The sequence below is a fragment of the Lactuca sativa genome, chromosome 2, assembly GCF_002870075.4.
Source record: "Lactuca sativa cultivar Salinas chromosome 2, Lsat_Salinas_v11, whole genome shotgun sequence".
NCBI lineage: Eukaryota > Viridiplantae > Streptophyta > Magnoliopsida > Asterales > Asteraceae > Lactuca > Lactuca sativa.
The window spans coordinates 221,116,091-221,140,843 of NC_056624.2; the positions used below are offsets into that span (position 1 = coordinate 221,116,091).

Here is a 24,753-nt window from a genome sequence, read left to right on the forward strand (position 1 = left end):
TGAAAGTGTTGGTAATAGGAAAATTTGGTTGCGCCTTAACTTGTCAACTTGTGAGTCGTGGGTAACAAATGCGGGAAGAAAGTTTGGATTAGTTGGTTGACTTTAGTATGCTATGATTCATTGTTTGACTTTAGTATGTTATGGTTCATTGTTTGACTTTAGTATGTTATGGTTCATTGTTTGACATTAGTATTCTATGGTTTAGTTATGTTATGGATTGTTTTTTTAGGTGCAATTATGTTATATGAATTTATATGTTATGGAATGTTATGCTTTTAGTATTTACATGTTACGGTTTGTTATGTTATTGATTGTTATGTAATTTGTATTTGACATCTAACATGACACATGGATAAAGAAAGTGACTTTTTATATTTCCTTATATTCTCATGGTATTGGTTGATGTTGGTTCGACAAATGCCAAGAATAATTAAAAGAATAAGAGCTAGCGAACAGGTAGCAAAGGGGTATGTGTATATGCAAGATTTGATACACAGATGTCCTATACAATGTTACGATATGATACGTCTTTCACAAGATGCATTTGTACTATTATGCAATCACTTTACACAAAGAAGTTGGTTGCAATGTACTAGGACGATAAGCATTGAAGAGAAGATGACTATGTTTTTACATGTTATAGGACATAATGAACGTTTTCGGGCCGTTAAGAAAGATTTCATCACTCCACACAAACGATTCATCAATGTTTGCATGAGGTCTTACGTGCAATGATGTGTTTTGCACGAGAAATTATAGTACCAACCTCATCTAATCCAACAAGAAATACCTCAGAACGACATGGACGGCTAATGCACATATTTCCTGGAGCAATAGGTGCACCAGATGGAACACTTATACATACAGTTGTTCCTGTTGATCAACAAACTCATTATAGAGGAAGAGGAAAAGGTGAATGTTATCAAAATGTAATTGGAATTTGTAATTTTGATATGATATTCACCTTTGCATGGGCTGGATGGGAGGGCATAGCACATGATTCTAATGTTTTGAAAGAAGTTGCATTTAACCCGACTTCCGGATTTCCATTCCCTCCACCAGGTTTGTAACTTTACTATATGTTTTATTATCTATATTATTTATATGATAAATTTGTCAATCATCTACAGATAAATATTACCTTTGTGATGCCGCATATACCAACACCCGTGGATTTATGGCTCCCTACCGCAATACTAGATATTGGTTAGCCGATTTTCGAAGAAACATAGCTTTAACTAAGGAAGAAAGGCTCAATCATGCTCATGCACAACTTAGAAATATCATTGAACGTGCTTATGGTGTATTGAAGGCGAAATTTCCAATTTTAAAACAAATGACTCCTTATCCTTTTCCAGTGCAAAGAGACATAGTCATTGCTTGTGTTGTGGTCCATACTTTTATAAGGAAATACAATATTGAAGATGAATTATTTACAAACTTTGAACAAAACACTATAGCTACTCCTAATGTGGGTGGTGGAGGAAGTGAGGGCCAAAACATAAAAGGCATAGAATGGGGTTCAGAAGTCGTTGACTATATGACTACTTTGCGTGACCAGATTGCTAATCGGTTACTTTCAAATGGTTCACGTTAAATGGTGTATTTTTTTTATTATGTATGACAATTTGTATTTGGATTTTGTACTACACTTTGTATTTGGATTTTAATTGATGTATGTTTAATTTGGATTTTATATGATAATTTGTGTTTTTATAATTTTTTTATCCAGCACAAGAGACGACACAAGGATAATATGATCAACACAACCATTCAGATAAATAATCAAACATCATAAACTGAGTCAGATATGAACTCAATCAACATTTCTAACCCAGTTAATAACTATCAAACGACCCTAAATCCCCATTTAAACCTCTAGTTATTATAAGTTATAAGTTTATAACACATCTCCTAGTTTTGGTATCGCCGGCTTTTCAAGCACCAACTTTGAACTACCAAGCCACCAACTAAAAAGTTTGGGCTCTTACATGGCATTTAAGAATTTGGGCCAAATGTTGTTTTTAGCCCATGCCAACATTTGCGAGATAAGGTACCCGGACGCTTCCAATCTATCTATCCCCTTCCCAATCTTCTTCCCCATTTTCCATTCCAAGTTCAGGGAAATGGCGTCTTCTCTATCCACTTATTACCCAGTTTCTTCACATATTTCCAAGCAAAATCATGCCTCCAATCTCTCATCTTCCTTCCTGTCCTCTCCTTCGTCAATCCCCTTATCTTCCAATTCAAACATATCGCTGCAATTCCGTTGCAATAACAAGCAATTATGTCCTGCAACTCCAAGGCCTCTTACAGTCATCGCCATGGCTCCTCCTAAACCTGGTGGCAAAGCCAAGAAAGGTACTTGTTTATATTCATCACACCATATTTACTGTACAAATTTTGATGTAATGTGCGCCTTTGTGTGCTTGTACAGTAACTGGAGTAATTAAGCTGGCGCTAGAAGCAGGGAAGGCCACACCGGCGCCACCTGTTGGTCCGGCGTTGGGTTCTAAGGGAGTTAACATTATGGCTTTCTGTAAGGATTACAATGCCAGGACTGCTGATAAAGCTGGTTACGTTATCCCCGTTGAAATCACCGTCTATGATGTCAGTTTTCATCTCCTTTATTTGAATATCCTCTTTAGGGTTTTGTAAATATCTCGCTTTCTCTGATTAGAAGCGTTGTTTATTTGTGCAATTGTTTAAATTCACAGGATAAAAGCTTTACATTTGTGTTGAAGACGCCCCCTGCTTCAGTTCTGCTTCTTAAAGCTGCAGGTATTATGTTTTCAAATTAGCATTAGATTTGGCACCTTATTGTACGCCTACAAAAATCACCATTCCTCTTTAGCTTGTTACTTTTGACGACTAATTAGCAGTAGGCATGATTAATCATGGATCTGCAGAATCAAACCGTAATACATTCTGTAATGCAGTATGGATCTACAATTAAAATCAAAATCAAATTGATAATCTACTTCTACAAATGATTCATGACAAATATTTCCTCTTTAGTAATACAAAAACTGTAGATCATTTGGTTTTGTCATTTTTGTGTCAGTTTCATGATTAACAACAGGCAACCATTTTTGGTGGTTTTAAATGTGTATCCTACATCTTTTTTCAGGAGTGGATAAAGGTTCTAAGGATCCACAAAGGGAAAAAGTGGGGAAAGTTACAGTTGAGCAGTTAAGAGGAATAGCAACAGAAAAGTTGCCAGATTTAAACTGCACAACCATAGAATCAGCAATGAGAATCATAGCAGGAACTGCTGCTAATATGGGCATTGATGTTGATCCCCCAATTCTTCAACCAAAAGTCAAGCAAATCCTCTAGTTATCTTTTCTTGACACCTTAATTCAGGTTCGAGTAATGTACAATTACCTTAAATGCAAATATGATTGTGATTTCCTATCTTAGTTCTTTTAGTTTCACGTTTTGGCATGAATATAGAGATGTTTGTTCAGTAAATTACATTGCCAAAAAATTACTTGTGTGTTTAGAGGCTGTGGGTATTGACTATGGACCTCTTATTGCTTAAATATCATGTCAATTTTTGATCGTGATTCAACTGATTTTACACATGATTTTATGAGGAATCATGTATGTTGTATGATGATGATCTATTGATACATTCATGAGTTATAAGTTTCGAGCTACCATGAAGGCCATATTGATGTAGATGCATCGGTTTTAACTCATTCATATGAAAACTAGACAACTAGTTGATTAAAGTTGTAATTTGGTGATAAACGGTCAAACATGTGAAGTATAGATTAGACAAAACTGCAAAAATGGTCATGCAGGATGTATTTTTCCAAGAAAAAAAAGTCCAAACCATGAAAAAATTGGATTGGTGGTCCTTTTGAGCATATTTGCTTGTGGTTTTGGTTCCTGTCTAAACTGAAAAGACTATTATACATTTTATTTTTTATTTTTAAGGATTTTTTAAATATTTAATAAATACTAAACACCTAAAAACTCATAATCAAACCCACATGGTGGTTGATAGGACTTTCAAGATGCATTAGAGATATTCTTCTATTCTTTATAAATCTTGAAACTCACACAACCAAACATCTATCGATTGAGTCAAGAGTGAGGACTGCAAATCCTCATTTTTTTTCTTTCCGTTTTCTCCATTCCATACCTATTGCAAGAATCGATTGCGATGGTCTTTCAAATCGTGTTCCGGGTTAACCATTTGTTTGTCTGAATTCATGAAAATAATTGATTTTCTAGATTTAATTAGAACTATGTGTGTATCATTGTTTCTAGGGTTTAGATCTAAGTCAAAATGAAAGCCATCCGGAAGGGAAGTGTTCTCCTATCAATGATGATTCTAATATTCCTGATTCAGTTTGATTCAGTTTTTTTCCTCGAGTCTCATTCCATGAGTAGATATCCAATGTCACAATGGTCATTCATGATATATATATATATATATATATATATATATATATATATATATATATATATATATATATATATATATATATATATATAGAGGCATGAACTCCATTTTAACCTGTTTATTTGAGACCTAGACCAATTTCCATTGCCAAGTCATGTGTATTTGGGGTTGACTTGGAATTTTTTACTTATTTTTTTAATTAATTAAATGTTAAATTCTCCATTTGAGGATGATGGGTCTTTGAACGAAAATAGTTGGAATCGGTAAGACGAAAGACGATGCTAAAGTGCAGGATGATGAGTTGCCTTGCATCATCACCCATTAATTTGCTCCTTACTCCTTTGCGAATATTATTCTTTTTAAGTGTCGGGTTCGTGTCGGATTATCGTGTCGTGCCAACTTTTGCTAGGTCTACTCCATAGCCTTGCTAAAAAATTTGGAAGTCTCGAAAACGTTGGACTCAAAGTGTGAAAGAAGAGCAAAGAGATATGTTTTTGAGTTGTGAGAAGGATTCACGCCGCATAACATGCACCCAACGCTCCACACACATTGTTGGAAGAGGCGACGTGGCGGATTCCTGGTGTGACACGTGGTGAGGTTTGGGTGGTATGTTAGACGCGCGCCGTGCCTTCTGCCGTTGCGCGCGTGTGCATGTGAATTTTTATAAATATTTAAAATTCCGTATCTTTTTCATACGAGCTCTGTTTTTAATGTATTTTATATCCACGCGTAGCTATCGATGAGATCAACAACTTTCATTTAGACTCTGTCGGTTAATTTTGACTTTATTTTTAAAGTTATATTTTTAACAAGCTTAAACTGTTAAAGTTCGTTAAAAATTCATAACTCTCTCGTCCGACATTCGTTGTCGACTGTCTTTATATCGACAGATAGGTATTGATGAGATCGTCAACTCTTGTTTAGATTGTTTTTCCTAACACCCAACCGATTTCGTTTTCGATTGCTGTACTAACACAGTCGTGTTGAAAACTTTGGAAAACCATAATTTCCATCACGAAGTCAGATCTACACGTTCTCTATATGCACGAATTCGATTTAAAAAATACGACGAATATCTTTTAGATCCCTTAGGGTAAAAAATAATTTATCAAAATTTCACTTTTTACGATATGCAAAGTTGTGTTAGTTTAATCGTGAAACTTCGAAGAAGCATAACTTCTTCATACAAAATCGAATTTCAGCGTTCTTTATATGTACGGAATACTTGTCACATATAGTATAACATTGGTTAAGACTATTTATCCTAAATTATATTCTATCAAAAAATCATTTTTAAAGATTGTTATATTTTAATTGATTAGCCCGAATCTGCGAGTGTTACACTACTTCTCTTCATACCCTCATATAATTTCCTCTCACGTACCTATAATTATATTCCTTTTCTCAAATCCTTCATATATCATGTTTTATTTGACTAATAATCTAACATTTTTCTTTTACGAATATGTGTTTTTTTTTTCCAGTGGTTTTAAGCTACGTATGTAGTTTTTTTAGTGGTTTCTTGGTTATGGGTTTGGTTGTTTATAAAGAGAATAAGTTCAATACCATATTAATGTTATGACATCGAAATAACATTTTTGTGGCTTCTTGTTTTACGAGAGGACTTAATCATAGTTTACCAATTAAGGTTTCTTGTTTAGAAAAGGATATTATCGCATACATACCTAATATATCTTAAAATATTGGGTTATTATTATATACACTAGGTGTGAGACCCATATATTATACGGGTTGATTTAAAAAATAATTAAACTTAAAGTATAAAAATGAAATATTTTTTAATGTACAACTTTAAAATAAGAAAGAAAAAAACGTATTTATTATAATTTAATATCATATATATGATATTTAATACTTTACATATATAACTATATGACTTTAACTAAAAATGAAAACAAACCAAAAATTGACAAGTGGATAATATTTATTTCAAAATTACCACAAAATGATACGTGTCAAATCTCATGAGAGAATGACAAGTGGCAAAAAACCTTCATTTATTAAGGAAGATCTCTACTATATCTTAATACTTATGAAATTGTTCATATACTCTTGTATATACTTATAAAAAGGCAATTATTTATACATTGCTAAATATTCATACCCTAGTATCTCATTATAATTACCACAACTTACACATTACTTGTATCTTACAATGTCTTCACCGTATAGGTTCACCTTCAGGACCAACCCCTAACATGACATCTAAAGAATACAATAAATGTATTGCTTGGTATTCTGAGGCGGATAGGACTGTAACTGAATCGAACGAACACGAACAATGGCTTGTTCATGTTCGTTCGTTTAAGTTATCCAAGCAAACAAACGAACACGAACGAATAAACATATGAGTTTTCTTATTCATGTTTGTTCGTTTAACAAATTATGTTGTTCGTGTTCATTCATTTATGTTCGTGAACATGTTAAATAAATATAAACGAACAAACATAAATGAACAGAGATAAAAAACATATACGTACATATACAAATATAAACTAACATATAATATAGTAATGTAATCAAACACAATTGATCATATATGAACATCAAATGAACTTAAATGAACGAACATAAACGATAATTCATGAACATAATTGAACGAATGAGGTCATTGTTCGTATTCGTTCGTTTAACTAAATGAATGAGAATTCGTGTTCATGTTGGCTCATTTATTAAATAAAGAGTAAATTATACAAATGGTCCTTGTGGTTTGGGGTAATCTACGTGTTTGGTCATAAAATCATTTTTTAACCTAGACGGCCCCTAGGATGTATTTTTGTTGCGCTTTGGGTCGCTGACAAACACAAAAAGACTAAGGGGCTGTTTGATTAACATCTGACCGAGTCGAGTCAGACGTTTTTGGCTGACTCGGTCAGCTCATGTTGTTTGATAACCCAAATCTGAATAGCTGACTCGGTAAGAGATATCTGATTGGAAAAGCTACGGAAAATTGGCTGACTAGAAGCGTTCCAAATATACCCTTGACCTAACGTTTCTTTTCAGCGCCTCAAAAAAAAACCCCTCCTCCTCCTCCTTTTTCAGCGACAAGAACAATTGAAGCACCGAACGATCTCAGGGGCTGAGATTGACGAGCCTGCCCTCCACCGATCGACAACCTTCCCTCCACCGATCGACACCCCTTTTCTCATTACTCATCAGGTACACTGATCTTCTTCTCTTTCACGTATGTTTGCTGTTTTTTTATTTGATTTTTTCTACTCTGTTCATGTTTGTTCTTAATAAATATTTTTTTTCTGATCTATATATGTTTGTTGTTAATGAAGCATTGTTTGCATTATGAGAATTTTTTTTTTCTGATCTGCATATGTTTGTTGTTAATGAAGAACTGTTCCAAAATAGATTACTTAAACTGAGAAGAAAAATCTTTTATTGAAAATATTATGTGATTCTCCATAATCTATTCCTAATTAACCTAAACAATCAATTTGAAACTTGTGTTTGTAATCATAATTTAGGATTACAAATATAAATCATTTATAATTGGTATGAGAAAAACATTTGAAGACCATGTGAAAACATATGGTGTTCTAAAAATTAAAAGGAACATTTTGTTGCAAGAAGAACAAACATTTGAGAAACCTGATCAAATTAATGTGAATAGTATTTGTGAAGACTTTATGCAAATAAAGTAGTTATTAACTTGCTGCATTGTTCTCTTTCAAAAAAAAACTTACTGTATCACTATATATAACAGCAGGGTAAAATGGTCATTTTTCATCACTCAGCACATTCAGTCAGATGTACAATCAAACAACAAGATTTCTTACTCAGTCAGGATTTCTTTCCCAGACAGACCTTTCCCAGTCAGCACTTTCTCAGTCACCAACTATCAAACGGGGCCTAAATTATAATTCTTTATTTCTTTTTAATTTTTTTATTCTTTATTTGTTATTTTCCTACTAAAAAATGCTTATTAAATAAGCGGGTCTCACTCCCACACCCACTCCCACTCCCACCCTTCACCTTCACCTTTACTATCATCTTCTTCAACCTCCAAACCCATCAATGACTTCATCTGCTGCCACCTCCTTACACTTCTTCTTTTTACCTCTCTCCCCTCTCCTACTTCGCTACAAACATACGTAGCATTTTCCTCGTCTTTCCCTAAAACCCACACATCGTCGGAAACTCTACTCCTTTCACTGGAAGCCTGCATAACCCTTCCCCTTTCTCCGCTTCCTCCTTCTGGTCCGGTCATCTTCTCCATCATCAGAAAAGGTTGCAGGCAAAATCAATTACTTAGGGTTGAAATCCAAAAAAACAAAGAATATCCCAAAACCCCCCATATTTTCGGTCATCTTCTCCATCATCAGAAAAGGTTGTATCTCCACTTCTCTATCCTTTTATGAGACTTGAAACCCCCATACCAATCGGAAGAAATTATGATGACTCTTGAAAGTAATTAGGACAACTCTGACCATCGATCCCAACACCAAAACACCACCAGAAATGCCACCTAAAGCTTGCTTGATTTGAAGACATGCAAGATTAAACACCTGATGCAACCAAAACTGAAAACAACCTCAACCTTTACTCAAATTCTCTCTACAAATTGTTTACTAACGATGGAGGCTAAGGTCGACTTGCAGGTTTGTGTTTGGTTGAATATTTGAAGACCTACAAGATTTGACGACATGTACCTCCACCTCTATGTATAATTTTTTATCTTGATTTTTTAGGTTTGATTTTACTTAATCTGTTTGCATATGGTGTTGTATTACGGATTTCTGCATCTGGATTATATATGTAGTTTTTGCTTAAGGCATTTTGGTTTTTGGATTTGATTTTGAGCTACATACTTGGTTTTGGATTTAGATTTGAGTCACAGGTTCCGACTTTGGCTTTAGATCGAATTTTATATTTGATTTTGGTTGAATATTAGGTAGTTTGTGTTGAATTTAGGGTGATTTCTTTGGTATCAAATATGTGGCCGAAGATGGTGATCGGAGCTAGTGTCGGGAAACTTGGTAGTCTCCGTCCATTGGGGGGAAGGGAAGGAGATTAAGGTGGGTGGGTCCACTTCAATTATTTATAATTAATTTTACTTAATAATAGTTGAAGTAAATAAAAAACAATTAACAAAATAAAAATATATCATTAAGGGCAAAATAGTATTTTTATGTCTGTGAGGGACCCAATGCGCAACAAAAGTACATCCTAGGGACCGTCTGGGTTAAAAAATGATTTAGGGACCATGTACGCAGATCCTAACCAGAGGGACTGTTTGTGTAAATTACTCTTAAATAAACGAACATAAATGAACTTTCTGCCGAGCAATTCACGTACAATTTGCTGAACGTTCAGTTACAACCCTAGAGGTGAAGATTAAAACATACTTAAAGATAGTTATATGTTAATGTTGAAAAAACATGTCTATCTACAAACTGCAGATCAAGAAAAAGGATCATAAATATTTTATTGCAACTCATAGTTCTTTGTAAAGATGTGATTTCAATATTTTGTTAGGAACAATTTATATATGCCTTTAGTAGTAACTTACTATGTTTTGACTACTTTATTTTGGGTTGTTGCTGTTTTATAACATATTTTGGTTGTTGATGTTTAGAACATTCTGTGTATGCATTGCATTGTTTACAACACATTTCAATTGTAATGCTATGTTATTTACCATTATGTTTGAAGTACCAAATGATGCATAATGAATGAGTTGTCTTAATAGTGTGTTGTGGTGATTTTGTTGCAATGTTTGAAGTTATTTACCAATAATCTATCTTAATTTCGTACTATTAATTTTACACAAAATGTGTATTGATTCTATTTGAAATCTAAGAGGAAATTATACAATGGAGTTTTTGAAGTCAATGGGTGTGGATGTAGTATATCATAATGTTAGAGACAAATTTTAGTTATATGGTTTTTAAGTGGTAAGGTCCATATAATTCTGCTAATACTTCTCTAGTTAAGGTAAATAAATCTAGATCTATGGATCTTTTTATTATTTGAAAGACCCACAACATGGAGCTATGTTTGGCGGACTAGCTGAAAAGATAGCTGTTAGTTGAAAAGCTAGTTGATGATTGAATAGCTAGCTGTAAATAAAAAGCTAGCTGATAAAAAATAACGTTTGGTAAAACTAGCTGAAATATATAAAATTAAATAAAAAGACATGTAAGAATATATGTTTCTATAATTAATTAAGGTGTGTATTTGGAAAATTTTAAAAAAGCTCATAAAAAGCTAGTCTAAATAGCTTTTCAAAAAGCTAGCTTATCAGCTACTTTTTGGCTTACCAAACACGACAACATAAAAAAGCTCGAAAAATAAGCTAGCTGATAAGCTAGCTGTGGCGCGCCAAACACAGCCTAAGTTGCATAATCCAATTGTACTTGAAGACTCATTAAAGGAGTTGCAATCTTGGTTAGGATAGGGCTTAATTACAATATACATTTCTCATTCAAATGAGCTGCAACAATAAGATTAATTCACTGGGAATCTGAAATGTTTTTCTCGCAAATGGTTGTGGCGATGTTTGGTGGTGGGAGGGTTGTTTGTCAGCAACTATGGAATCTGGGAGGCGGTGGTGGGTCATAATGATGAAGATGAACAACGTGGGTATTAGGGAAGATAATCTATTGAATTACCCTCGTATGAGAGGAACAACGTGGGTATTAGGGAAGATAATCTATTGACAAACACAATGACAAAATTTATAGTTTTCTCTAAATTTTAACTATTAAATAATGAATCAAGTGGGTTATAAGTTGTACATAAAGTGTCTCTTTATTTTCTTTGACCTACCCACCATGCATTATCGACTATGCGTCTCCCTCAATATCATTGCGTCCTAATTTGATACATAGAGTGTCGCTGGACCAATATATTAAGAAATCTTCGAACTCCTCACCATTGCCCAGTTTGGGATATAATCTAGAAGCAAAGAGATCACCTTTTTGTTAATCTTGAATTTACTATGGTGCTTTGGAACATGTTGCTTCGCGGTGGTTGATCTATTGATCTTCACAATCTTCTTTCTATGGTCGACGTTTCATAGGAAAATCGTATAAAATCAGGTAGTCTTCAAGAAAGTGTTTAAGTTGTCCTTATTGCATTTTTTATTATTTGGAGGTTTCGTAATGCTGCTTTGTTCCAACATGTCAGGCCGAAAAACAATATTCATTTTTCAGAAATTGTTATGTAGTCTTTATTTTGTACTTGAAATAGGAGTAGCCAAGTAGGAAACATAAAATGAATTTGGTTGGTTGACTTGAAAGCTTAATTCTAGGTTTGTTTACTTTGTAATGTTTTTTTCGAGCTCCTTGATAATAATAAATTCTTCTGCCTTCAAAAAAGACTTAATAAATTATAAATTTCAAATTTCAACTTACAACATATTCAAAAAAAACTATCTACATGCTATGCTATACTTGACTAATTTTAATTGGATGATCTTTGAGATCCTTAAAAAAATATATGACACACCCTGGTTGAAGACAAAAAAAACTTTTAATTAACACTAGTAGAAGTACTAGACCACTAGTGCCAGTAATATATATATATATATATATATATATATATATATATATATATATATATATATATATATATATATATATATATATATATATATATATATATAATAAACAAGTTAATAGTAATCTGTGCAATGTTTTCTGGGACAAAAGTACTGCAAAATCTCACTTAATCTTTGTCTCTTTCACAAAGTTAGATCAAGAGATGCACTGCAACCGCCCATTGTTTTTGCATGCTTTGACCTTTTAATACTACTAGAATTTGAAGTAGAAGTAGGCAAAACCAATGATAACGATAAGTTGTTCTCATCAAATTCATCATTTTTCTTTATACTGTTCGTATGTTTCACTTCTCTCGGGTTCCTGACTTTTAATGAGAGATTCAAATCAAGATGTTCCGATTCTTGATCAATCTCCTTCCTTTTAAGTAACCTTTTCTCTTGGTCTTGATCTCTGACCATCACATTTGTGTCCATCTGAGTGGTTCTTCTAATTTGATTAGCCATTGATAACCCATAAGGATTCTTGAATAATCCAATCTGGAACTCTTCGATGCTGTTGCTTCGGAAGCTTCTCCATCTATCGTGATCTTGGTTTATGCTCGAATGACAATTCCTGATGTTGTTGGTTGCGAGAATCTTCTCCGCCAATGAACCATAAACCCCGTGGTTTAATCCGGTCATGGAAGCGTTATAATTTAGGTTCGTTTGTGGACTCCATAAACCATCTTGATATCTAAAAATGGAAATAGAACAGTAGTAAAACGGAATCAGTAAAAGTCGCTATTAGTTTTAGCATTTCTGCATTGATCAACTAGCTCACAATTTATTCGTTTTATAATTAAAAATTATGACGTTTTGAAGAATAGACGATACCTAAGATTGGAAAGTGATCTCCGATTATAGCTTTGGAGCATTGGAAGTTGGCTAAGGTTGTACGTATGGTGATCATCACCCTCACTAAGAAGCCCTTGTTCTGAAATAATTAACAAAAAAATAACTCATTACTTACTTTCATATTATGATTGATTTCTTAAGTGGTTTAGAGTTAGATTTTTAATCTTTTTAATTAAGAAACCCTAATTAACAACAAACTTATTTTCCACCATCTATGAATTTGAAATTATGTATACCTTGATCTGGATCGTCGATCTTCTTGCTTCTATACATCTGATGAAACAAACCAAGAAACTCAAATTTGTATATATATTCAGAATAATATACAAAATTAACCGGTTGATGCTGCAAAAGGTATTATTTTTCTTGAATGAAACAAATTAATATAAGTACCTGAAGATGGCTCTTGACATGAGAGATGCTAAGGCCTTTGATATTCATTAGTTGAAGAACTAATTTTGGCGTTGCTCCTGCACCATCAAAATCAAAGTTGAAAAACACATTAAGTTCCATTAAATAATTAAACCAAAAACATAAATATATGAAATAAATTAAAGTCATTTATACTAACTTTCTTGACCTCCCAGTCGTTCAATAGCATGAACAAATCGAAGATGAAGATCAGGTGTCCACCTAAGCCTGGGATTCTTGGAGCGAACATATGGTCTAACTGATCCTGTGACTGACCCGCTAGCTTTCTTATCACTTGTCTCCTCCACTGTGCTGTTGCTGGATGTCGATCCATTTTTGAGTCCGCTTCCACCAGTAGAATCATGGTCAACCTCTTGTGACGATTCATCACCTTCATCGTCATCCATATCATAATCTTCTTGTTCGACATCATGAAAAGTCGGGTTTTGCTTTGTGGGGTAAGCATCCTGTGCATCTTTTTCATCAAAGTCGCCACTTTTCTTCATTTCTATTTTGGGGTTCTGATCCACCATGGAAAAGATGAAGAAACAGTTGAAGGTATAGGGATTAATAGAGCCGCTGTTGGGCGTGTGTGGTGCTAACTAGATATAGACATGGTTTTGTTCTCTTTCCAGATCACACACACTCAGAAGTTGAGAGGACAAGTAGTTGGAACTTATTCTGTGGAAGATATATAGCAGCTTAATTAGCTGAGCTCTTGCAAGCAAAAGTTTGCTAGAATTGGAAAGAAAAAAAACCTTGCCCTAGATAAATCAATCAATCTATCAAATATTAATCTCTCTCTCTCTCTCTCTCTCTATATATATATATATATATATATATATATATATATATATATATATATATATATATATATATATATATTATATATATATATATATATATATATATATATATATATATATATATATATATATATATATATATATATACATACTAATAAAAGAGTAGTTCTTTTGCCATGTGTCATCATATTAGACCTCTTAATTAATGTGTTGCCACTTGTCAATATCTTAGTTCTCCATTTTAACTTTTTTAGACATCCTCATTAATGTGATGCTATTTGTCAATGCATTTATTCTTTATTTTAAATTTTAAATTTTATATTAATGTTTTCATTAATCCACAAATAAAAAATGTTTAATATATATTAAAAATTAATTTTACATATTTATTTGAATCAACGATTATAATTTCACATAACTAAAAAATATCTCTTAAATTAACAATTTATTTAAAATAAAAGTTTAATTAATTTTACAACCGTGGTTCCCACGCGTTATAAACTAGTATATATATATATATATATATATATATATATATATATATATATATATATATATATATATATATATATATATATATATATATATATATAGAAGGGTTCAATTGAGAAAAAAGGTTAAGAATAGGGGAATCATTCTCAGCCACTCATTTATTTTTGCCGCAAAAGCCTCCGTCGTACCAGCAGAAATTGGAAAGGAATAGGCATGTGTTTTCCAACAAAACATGTTTCCTTAAACTATGATAATCATTACCTTAATATATACAAAAACATTGTTTTTTCGTTTTTTTTTAATTTTTAAGAAGCTATTTTTTATCGAAAAATGATTTTAAATATACCAAAATTCATGATTTTTTATTCTCTACAAATAGACATCCATATTGATATAGTTTTAAGATAAACTATATTTTTTTTTAATATTTTCAGCTATCGTTATTCATAAGTGAATAAAAATGAATCAAGTTTTTACTACAGTACATTCGTTATTCAGTTATGAATAAAAACTATGATTAATTTTTTTTTTACATTTTAAATATCATTCATATATGAATATAACATATAATAAACATAGTATATTCATATTTAAATATTAGACGATGCATTCACTTATGAATATTACATAGTATATTCACTTGTGAATATTAGATGTTATATTCACTTATGAATATTAGATAATATTTTCATATCTGAATATTACATAGTATTACATGGTATATCACATGTGAATATTACATAGTATATTCATTTGTGAATATTAGATGATATATTCACTTATGAATATTACACAGTATATTCACATATGAATATTACAAGGTATTTTCACAAATATATATAATTTTTATATGTTATTCACAGATGAATAACATACAGACTTGCATATTTGTTTTTTTGTTTTAATAATCATATACTGAGAAAACATATTCATATATGAATATAACGTGGTAATTTAGTTTATGCATTTCATCAAACAGTTGGAGTGCATACAATTTAACTTTTTTTTAAAATGTTAAAACATGATATTTTGACTATTTAAATCTTACAAAAGAGTAGATTGATAGAGAATTATATGAAATTTTTCAAAAAAAAAAACGATTTGATTTTTTTCTAACCTCAATTTTGAAGTTTTATTTGATAATCGATGTTGAATGAATGATATGAAGTGGATTTTTATTGATTATCGATGATGGTGATTGTGACAACCCTATACTTTTCCAAAAGCAGTGTAACGCTCAAATGTCAAATACAACGAAAACTATTTGGAATCAACTAAATTAACCTCAAAAATAAAGTGTTCAAATATCTAAGTTGGGATGCATCAAATATTAGATATCGTGCCAAGGTTTCCAAAAACGTAAAGAACGTTCAAAACCGGGTTATATTGAAGAAATTATAATCAATCGTTTATTTACGACACACCGTTAAAACGCTATTTAACGTAAAAAGTGAAATTTCAATAAAATGCATTTTTGCCTTTAGTATCTAAACAAAAGATGTAGAGTTCGTTAAACTGTAAACATATATAAAAAGATCGCCCAATTTGGACCTCGTATGAAGAAGTTACGAATTTCCAGAGTTTCGTAACAGTAGTAGAGGGCTAAAAACTCGAATTGAAGATCGAGTGTTATTTAGCTAACGCAACCTAAATGAGAGTTGAAGATCTCCACAATAGGAGTAAAATGATAAAAAGACAAACGAAAACCGACGTCGAATAAAGAAACTATGAATTTTTAACGGACTTTAGGAGTCCCGGCCTATTAAAAATATATCATTAAAAATAAAGTCAAAACTAGCCGACGGAGTCTAAATGAAAGTTGTAGAGCATAATCTCACCTACGCGTGGATATAAAGAACGCGAAAAACGGAGCCCGTATGCGAAAGTTACGGAATTTAGAAGATGGGAGACTGGAGTACGCCCAACGTAATCCCAGATTACGCCCAGCGTAGTAGACCCAGAGTCGAGTCCCGTCGGCTGCAACTCTATGCTTAGCTAGACCGGAGTCGTAATCCGTGACGCATTTTTACACCCCGCGTACCGCGTACGCCCAGCGTACTCCGGAGGTACGCCCCGCGTACGCCATCCTCCAGCCCTATAAATAGAAGGTTTGAGCCTCGGGTTTTTGCACACTTTCTCAAACTCCCAGTCACTCTCCCATACTTCCAAGCTCCAGAGACCATCCCGACGCCCTCGGTTTCCGCACCCGAGCCCCCGACGAAAGATCTACACTACCGAGACCCCCGAAAAGTCCGAAGGTGTAGCTTTCCACAGTCGAAGTTCTGCTCAACTCTAGCCTCCCTCTCTTCAAACCAAACGAGTGAGTTCATACCCCTACCTTTCAATTCTTTTCATGTTTTAGGGGGGAAATACAAGTACATTACAAGTCAAAGTATCATTTTATAAACGTAAATGTAATACCTATCTTATAGAGTATCAATACAAGCATCCTCATGTTTAAAGGGCTATTATATCACCAAGTTATTTTTACTAAATGGGAACATACTTTCTGAGAAACTATAATGAGTATAGTTAACAATTTATTCATACGTTTTTACATATACATCTTGACAAGCGAAATACTTTCAAATAAAGTAAAGTCTTTCTTATCGTAAATCTATTTATACCAAGTAATGTGAGATATTCAAACTTCAACATACTCTTATGTATGCATTTCAAGTCCTGTGTTATATACCATAATCTTGTGGAGGGAGAACGTGATACTTGTGTATAGATCTATACGGGATTGACAACCCCGCACCTAAACTATTAGCTATAGTTAGACCGACAGGTCTGGGGTGACAAATGTCATAACACTACAACACCTGAAGAATGTTGTTATAGGCAGTCAGTGTCAATAGTATGGTTATAAAACTCACATAAAAGTATAAAAACAAGTTTGATTTACGAGATTCATATATGCATTCCGTTTTCCTCATTATTTTTAGCACAAAGTTTATCATTATTATTCAAGTATGGGACATACTAACGCACTCCAACTTTGGGAACTTTTCAAACCATTTATAGAAAATATTGGATTTTCTGAAAACCTCGTTCATCGATTTACTACCAAAAGGGCATACTTTTCAACACAAAACATTTATGTACTCATCAACTTAATTGTTGACACTTTTTCGAAACCACTTGTATTTCTCAGGTAAATCAGTAATACAGGTAACCACCAGCTTTTGAAGAAGGAACGCTAAGGACGTTTATCATTAAACATTTATATCATCATATTGTAATATTCTTTTGCAAATATGTGTAACGCAACAATATAAGTTTTTATTATATATATGATGGTTGTGTTACTTTCTTTACAATATTCAATTGTTGTGATACTACGTGAAGTCATCCACCCCCGAATGTTTCCGCCATTCTGGTTTGGGGGTGTGACAGATTGGTATCAGAGCATTGTTTATAGTGAACTATGTGTATCGAACCACATAAGATATACAAACTATAAATGCAAAGGGGACCAAAAACCCTCTGACAAAACGTTTTCATGAACAATATATTTTCTTTTAAAAATATACATCTTTACTCGCATGTATTAGTCTCGTATCATGACAAGTTTTCTAAAAAGTATTAAGGCAAGTTGCGACACTACGATTGGGCCTCGGAGTATGTAATCAGGTCGAGAATAAATATAGCCTGATCAACTATATTTATCCTAGATTTGACCAACGTATGTCGAGGAATGGTCGTAGTGGACAACAAGCCAAAAACTTACAAAATACAAATTATTTTAGATTCGCCAATTTGAAATACTATAGGAGTATTGTTAAATATACAATGAAACACTTGCGCTCCGTAAGGATATAGTTAAACGTAGGGAGTCGTTAAATAGAAATTTCTTTTCTTATAAAATTCTCATACCTCTATCCTAGTACAGACAAATGGCCGGATTCCATTTACCGGGAGATCCCTACTACCCAAACCAAGGCAACGGCGGCTGGATAGAAGAAGACCCAGAGGAAATCGAAGAGGACGTCGAGGAAGAACTCGAAGAGGGAGTCGAAGAAGAATTCGAAGTCGAAGTAGGAGAGGAATTCGAAGTCGACGAGGAGATCGTGGAAATTACTAGCGGAACAGACTCCGAGCTGGAAGTAATCGACCCTCCCATCCCTCATCCTCCCGAAATCAGACCATATCAATCGGGACCCATTCCCATGTGGGGAAGCCACCTCTACTACTGGAGCCGCCAGCAAGGTGTATGCCCTCCCTTCGGCATGTGTCGAGATTTTTACAATGTCAGTGGGGGAGGCTCAGCTGATCGAGCACTTCCTGTTATTGTGGGCGCTATAGCTACCCAGAACTACCAGACGGACAAGCAAGCAGCCAGAGTTCGCGAGATCAATGCTGCTACTCAAGGTAACGCCGCAGACATCCGTCGTCTGGAAGGACTACATGAGAACACCCAAATCTACACAGGGACGCTTCAGAATCAAATGATAACGGCACTAGCAGAAATAAGAGAGATGAAGGAACAACAAGCAGATCTCGAGAGGTGCCTGATGGGAGTCAAACAGTCGGATGCCGAATCTAGCTCCAAACGTGCAACACACCGCAAGTAGAGCTTGCTCAAACCCCAATAATTTTGTTATAAAATAGGACTTCGGATAAAAGTTTTTCCCTTATTTCCTTTTGTATCTGTAATCAGAGACCTCTAGGTAGGTCAAATTTTCCAAACAAGAAGCGTAATATAACACACCTCAGGTGTGATATATATATATAAATATGAAGTACTACTTTTTATACCTCTCGGAACTTATGGGTTTAACTAAAAATTTCTATACCTACCTTGAAACCATAAACTAATGTCAAAACAAATTACAAGATACAACTAACACGCGATTGTCGAAACATTAGAAACTTATAGTATTCATTCTTATTTTCTTTACCAGAACATGCCTCCTCGTAGATCAACACGCAGAAACTCAAATTCAACACCACCTCCACCACCTCCTCCAATTATGGATGCCGTTATGTTCCAAACTGCTGTAACCGCAACGATGGCTCAAATGAGCAACAACGGATCGGGAGGAGGAACAAACAGCTTTACAAATGGCCAAGGTCAAGGTCGTTCAGGGGTATGCACTTACAAAGATTTCACCAACGGAAAACCTATTCCCTTTTATGGGACTGGGGGAGTATTGGCTCTATCTCAATGGATAGAGAAAACGGAAGCTGTATTCGAAATCTGCGCATGCCCTGAAGAAAGCAAAGTAAAGTTTGCTGCTTTTACTTTCTCTAAACGCGCCCTGACATGGTGGAACGGCCACGTCAAGACACTAACCCTAGTGGTGGCGAACTCCATGGGTTGGGAAAACTTGAAACGAATGCTCCTTCGAGAATACTACCCAAGAGGTGAGATTCAGAAGCTTGAACAGGAACTGTGGGGCCTTTCGATGGTAGGCTCGGACATCGCAGGTTACACCAACAGGTTCAGTGATTTAATAACACTTTGCCCAGGAATGTTGATCCTGGAAAGCCAAAAGGTCGAGAGATACATCTGGGGACTATCACCCCAACTTCGAGGAAGTGTGTTAGCTTCCAAACCCATGACCTTCGACAACGCCAAGGAACTGGCGCAATCTCTCATTGATCATGGTGTCTGTCAAGGAGTCACGACTGTTATGGCTGAACCAACCAAAGGGAACAACAACAACGAGATCAATGCCAACAACAACAGCAAGAAGAAATTCTGGAACAAGAGAAAGGGACAAACTTCGCAAGAGCCTTCAAAGAAACAAATGGTTGCGGTTCATGCTGCTACTGCTCCCACCACAACTCCTGCTACCCCTGCGCCAACAAAACCATATGCAGGGAACCTGCCCAAGTGCAGCAAATGAAACTACTATCACCACGGTATTTGTCGCGAGATGCACTGTAAGAACTGCGACAGGAAAGGGCACACATCCCGTTTCTATAAGGCACCAGCGCGACCAGTCACTCAAGTTCCTGGTATTGGGATAAGCTAGGCATGTTATGGGTGTGGAGAAACTGGGCACTTCAAGAGGGACTGCCCCAAGACGAGAAATGTTGGCGGTGTTGGGAGAGTGCTGGCAATAGGTCAAAATGAAGCAATAGCCGACCCAACGGTGGTTACGGGTACGTTTCTCCTCAACAACATTTATGCATGCATACTCTTTGACTGCGGTGCGGAGAGAAGTTTTGTGAGTCACAAATTCAAACACTTACTTAATCAAAGACCCCAACCACTCAATAAAATATTCACTGTAGAAATGGCTAACGGTAAAAAGGAAAGCACAAGCGATATGTACGTAGGGTGCACATTAAATTTAAACGAACACTTATTTCAAATCGACCTAATGCCCATTTCGATAAGAAGTTTCGATGTCATCATCGGTATGGAATGGTTGAGCCTTCACCATGCCGATATACTATGTCATGAAAGGCCCGTCGCCTCAATCTGCCAAACGGCGAAACTCTTGTCATTTATGGTGACAAACCTAGTTCAAGTTTACAAATCATCTCCTGTGTTAAGGCACAAAAATATCTTCGCAAGGAATACCATGCCTTTCTAGCCCACGTAGTGGACCAGAAACAAGAACCAAAGAACATTAAAGACATTCCGGAAGTCTGCAACTTCCCAGATATTTTCCCAGAAGATCTTCCAGGAATTCCACCAGAGCGCTAAGTTGAGTTCATAATCGACTTAATCCCCGAAGCTACCCCAGTAGCAAAATCGCCTTACCGTTTAGCCCCAGCCGAGATGCAGGAATTGTTCAGTCAATTAAACGAGCTGCTAAGCAAGGGCTTCATCAGACCGAGCTTCTCACCATGGGGAGCACCGATCCTATTCGTGAAAAAGAAGGACGGATCCTTTCGCATGTGCATCGATTATCGGGAGCTGAACAAACTCACGATCAAGAACCGATATCCCCTACCGCGCATAGACGATCTGTTCGACCAACTACAGGGAGCAAGCTTCTTTTCAAAGATCGATCTAAGATCTGGTTATCACCAACTGCGAGTGCTGGAAGGAGACATCCCCAAAACGGCTTTCCGAACACGTTATGGTCACTACGAGTTTGTAGTAATGCCCTTTGGATTGACAAACGCTCCAGCGGTGTTCATGGACTTGATGAACCGAGTATGTCATCCCTTCCTGGATAAATTCGTGATCGTGTTCATAGATGATATACTCATCTATTCTAGAAGCCAGGAAGAACACAGCCAACACCTCCGCCAAGTTTTGGAAATGTTGAGGGCAGAGAAGCTTTACGCAAAATTTTCCAAGTGCGAGTTTTGAATTTGGAAAGTGGATTTCCTAGGACATGTAGTAAGCAAGGAGGGATACATGTGGATCCTTCTAAGATCAAGGCAATAGAAAGTTGGACGACACCAAGGACCCCTACAGAAATCCGGCAATTTTTGGGACTCGCCGGGTATTACCGAAGGTTCATACAGAACTTTTCGAAGATCTCCAAACCACTTACCACCCTAACTCAGAAGAGGGTGACCTTCGACTGGGGAGAAAAACAAGACGCCGCGTTTCAAACGCTAAAGTGAGCCTTATGTAGTGCGCCCATCCTAGCCTTGCCGGAAGGAACGGAGGACTTCGTGGTCTATTGCGATGCATCAAACCAAGGACTTGGGTGTGTCCTGATGCAATGAGGGAAGGTCATCGCCTACGCCTCAAGGCAACTAAAGACGCACGAAGTGAACTACACAACGCACAATCTTGAGCTAGGAGCATTCATCTTCGCTCTAAAGATATGGAGACACTATCTCTACGACACGAAATGTACGATCTTCACCGACCATAAAAGCCTCCAACATATCCTTAACCAGAAAGAACTCAACATGAGACAAAGACGGTGGGTAGAACTACTAAATGATTATGAATGCGAGATTTAATATCATCCCGGAAAGGCTAACGTGGTGGCCGATGCACTCAGTCGGAAGGAATACTCGGGCCACAGAGTGAAGTCTTTAACCATGACAATCCATTCACACCTGTCCACACAAATCAAGGAAGCCCAGATAGAAGCCTTAACATCTGGAAATGTGGCAGGGGAAGCCTTAAAGGGAATGGATAAGAAGTTTGAGGTCAAGAATGATGGAGTTCATTACTTCATGGATCGGATCTGGACGCCGAAGTTTGGTGGATTCAGAGAAGTCGTCATGAACGAAGCCCATAAAACACGATACTCCATACACCTCGGCTCCGATAAGATGTATCTCGACCTCAAGAAATTGTACTGGTGGCCGAACATGAAGGCCGAAATTTCTACCTACGTGAGTAAATGTCTGACGTGCGCCAAGGTCAAGGTAGAATACTGAAAGCCCTCAGGATTGTTGCAACAACCAGAAATACCAGAATGGAAGTGGGAACGTATAACCATGGATTTCATAACCAAACTACCCAGAACGGCAAGCGGACTCGACACTATCTGGGTGATTGTCGACAGGTTAACTAAATCAGCGCACTTCCTACCGATCAAAGAGACGGATAAATTAGAGAAGCTAACTAGGACATACCTCAGAGAAATTGTGCGACTACATGGTGTGCCCATATCCATTATCTCGGACCGAGATAGTAGGTTCACCTCAAGGTTCTGGCAGGCACTACAAAAATCTCTAGGGACAAGATTGGACATGAGTACTGCTTATCACCCACAAACCGACGGCCAGAGTGAGAGAGCCATACAAACCCTAGAAGATATGTTGAGGTCTTGCGTAATCGATTTGGGTAAGGCATGGGACACACATCTACCCTTGGTCGAATTCTCGTACAACAATAGCTACCACACTAGTATCAAGGCTGCCCCGTTCGAAGCCCTCTATGGCCGCAAATGCAGGTCACCTTTGTGCTGGGCCAAAGTGGGGGACACACAACTAGCAAAAGGACAAGCAACAGACAACACGCTCACTGGACCAGAAATCATAAGGGAAACTACGGAGAAGATTGTTCAGATTCGGGAACGTCTAAAAGCATCAAGGGACAGACAAAAGAGTTACGCGGATAAAAGACGGAAACCCTTGGAATTCCAGGTCGGAGATCGAGTCCTACTAAAGGTTTCGCCCTGGAAGGGATTAATACGCTTCGGGAAGCGCGGGAAACTGAACCCAAGATACATCGGACCATTCGAGATCCTTTCCAGGATCGGTCCAGTGGCTTACAAACTTAGATTACCTCAGGAGCTCCACAACGTACACCGTACCTTTCACGTATCAAACCTAAAGAAGTGCTTGTCCGATGAGACCCTTGTCATCCCTCTAGATGAAATTGCAATAAATGAGAATCTCCAATTTGTAGAGGAACCAATAGAGATCATGGATCGGGAAATAAAAAGGACTAAACAAAGCCGCATACCTATTGTAAAGGTCCGCTGGAACGCCAAGCGAGAACCTGAATACACCTGGGAACGCGAGGATCAGATGAAACAAAAGTACCCGCATCTTTTTCCTAACATGTAAACTCTATCTTAGATTAAATTTCGGGACAAAATTCCCTTAACAGGGGGATGATGTGACAACCCTATATTTTTCCAAAAGCAGTGTAACGCTCAAATGTCAAATACAACAAAAACTATTTGGAATAAACTAAATTAACCTCAAAAATAAAGTGTTCAAATATCTAAGTTGGGATGCATCAAATATTAGATATCGTGCCAAGGTTTCCAAAAACGTAAAGAACGTTCAAAACCGGGTTATATTGAAGAAATTATAATCAATCGTTTATTTACGACACACCGTTAAAACGCTTTTAACGTAAAAAGTGAAATTTCAATAAAATGCATTTTTGCCTTAAGTATCTAAACAAAAGATGTAGAGTTCGTTAAACTGTAAACATATATAAAAAGATCGCCCAATTTGGACCTCATATGGAGAAGTTACGAATTTCCAAAGTTTCGTAACACTAGTAGAGGGCTAAAAACTCGAATTGAAGATCGAGTGTTATTTAGCTAACGCAACCTAAATGAGAGTTGAAGATCTCCACAATAGGAGTAAAATGATAAAAAGACAAACGAAAACCGACGTCGAATAAAGAAACTATGAATTTTTAACGGACTATAGGAGTCCCGACCTATTAAAAATATATCATTAAAAATAAAGTCAAAACTAGCCGACGGAGTCTAAATGAAAGTTGTAGAACATAATCTCACCTACGCGTGGATATAAAGAACGCGAAAAACGGAGCCCGTATGCGAAAGTTACGGAATTTA

General features: G+C 35.9%; 3 protein-coding genes across 3 annotated transcripts; 2 read left to right on the forward strand and 1 right to left on the reverse strand.

Annotated features, from left to right (window-relative positions):
• Positions 1 to 812: 812 nt before the first annotated feature.
• Positions 813 to 1,597, forward strand: LOC128132480 (uncharacterized). Its single transcript, XM_052769075.1, has 2 exons — positions 813 to 1,062; positions 1,131 to 1,597. The coding sequence occupies exons 1-2, from the start codon at positions 813 to 815 to the stop codon at positions 1,595 to 1,597; spliced, it is 717 nt and encodes a 238-aa protein (XP_052625035.1).
• Positions 1,598 to 2,067: 470 nt separating this feature from the next.
• LOC111879854 (50S ribosomal protein L11, chloroplastic) lies at positions 2,068 to 3,574 on the forward strand. Its single transcript, XM_023876291.2, has 4 exons — positions 2,068 to 2,361; positions 2,438 to 2,610; positions 2,718 to 2,781; positions 3,131 to 3,574. Exons 1-4 carry the CDS (start codon positions 2,127 to 2,129, stop codon positions 3,337 to 3,339), a joined length of 681 nt encoding a protein of 226 aa, XP_023732059.1. The 5' UTR covers positions 2,068 to 2,126; the 3' UTR covers positions 3,340 to 3,574.
• An 8,275-nt stretch (positions 3,575 to 11,849) lies between these two features.
• LOC111879871 (two-component response regulator ARR10) lies at positions 11,850 to 14,053 on the reverse strand. The gene is made up of 5 exons (XM_023876303.3): positions 13,417 to 14,053; positions 13,239 to 13,315; positions 13,082 to 13,118; positions 12,825 to 12,924; positions 11,850 to 12,684 (listed from the first exon to the last, which is right to left on the reverse strand). The coding sequence occupies exons 1-5, from the start codon at positions 13,787 to 13,789 to the stop codon at positions 12,135 to 12,137; spliced, it is 1,137 nt and encodes a 378-aa protein (XP_023732071.1). The 5' UTR covers positions 13,790 to 14,053; the 3' UTR covers positions 11,850 to 12,134.
• Positions 14,054 to 24,753: the final 10,700 nt, after the last annotated feature.

What these genes read in the sequence shown, in the direction of transcription:
- LOC111879854 (XM_023876291.2), top strand. Translation starts at nt 2,127, where the DNA reads ATGGCGTCTTCTCTATCCACTTATTACCCAGTTTCTTCACATATTTCC. An exon ending in TGGTGGCAAAGCCAAGAAAG is followed by an intron (nt 2,362 to 2,437) that starts GTACTTGTTTAT and finishes GTGCTTGTACAG; the next exon opens with TAACTGGAGTAATTAAGCTG. An exon ending in TTGAAATCACCGTCTATGAT is followed by an intron (nt 2,611 to 2,717) that starts GTCAGTTTTCAT and finishes TTAAATTCACAG; the next exon opens with GATAAAAGCTTTACATTTGT.
- LOC111879871 (XM_023876303.3), bottom strand. Translation starts at nt 13,789, where the DNA reads ATGGTGGATCAGAACCCCAAAATAGAAATGAAGAAAAGTGGCGACTTT. An exon ending in ATGTCAAGAGCCATCTTCAG is followed by an intron (nt 13,119 to 13,238) that starts GTACTTATATTA and finishes TTGTTTCATCAG; the next exon opens with ATGTATAGAAGCAAGAAGAT. An exon ending in GATCGACGATCCAGATCAAG is followed by an intron (nt 12,925 to 13,081) that starts GTATACATAATT and finishes TAATTATTTCAG; the next exon opens with AACAAGGGCTTCTTAGTGAG.
- LOC128132480 (XM_052769075.1), top strand. Translation starts at nt 813, where the DNA reads ATGCACATATTTCCTGGAGCAATAGGTGCACCAGATGGAACACTTATA. An exon ending in ATTTCCATTCCCTCCACCAG is followed by an intron (nt 1,063 to 1,130) that starts GTTTGTAACTTT and finishes AATCATCTACAG; the next exon opens with ATAAATATTACCTTTGTGAT.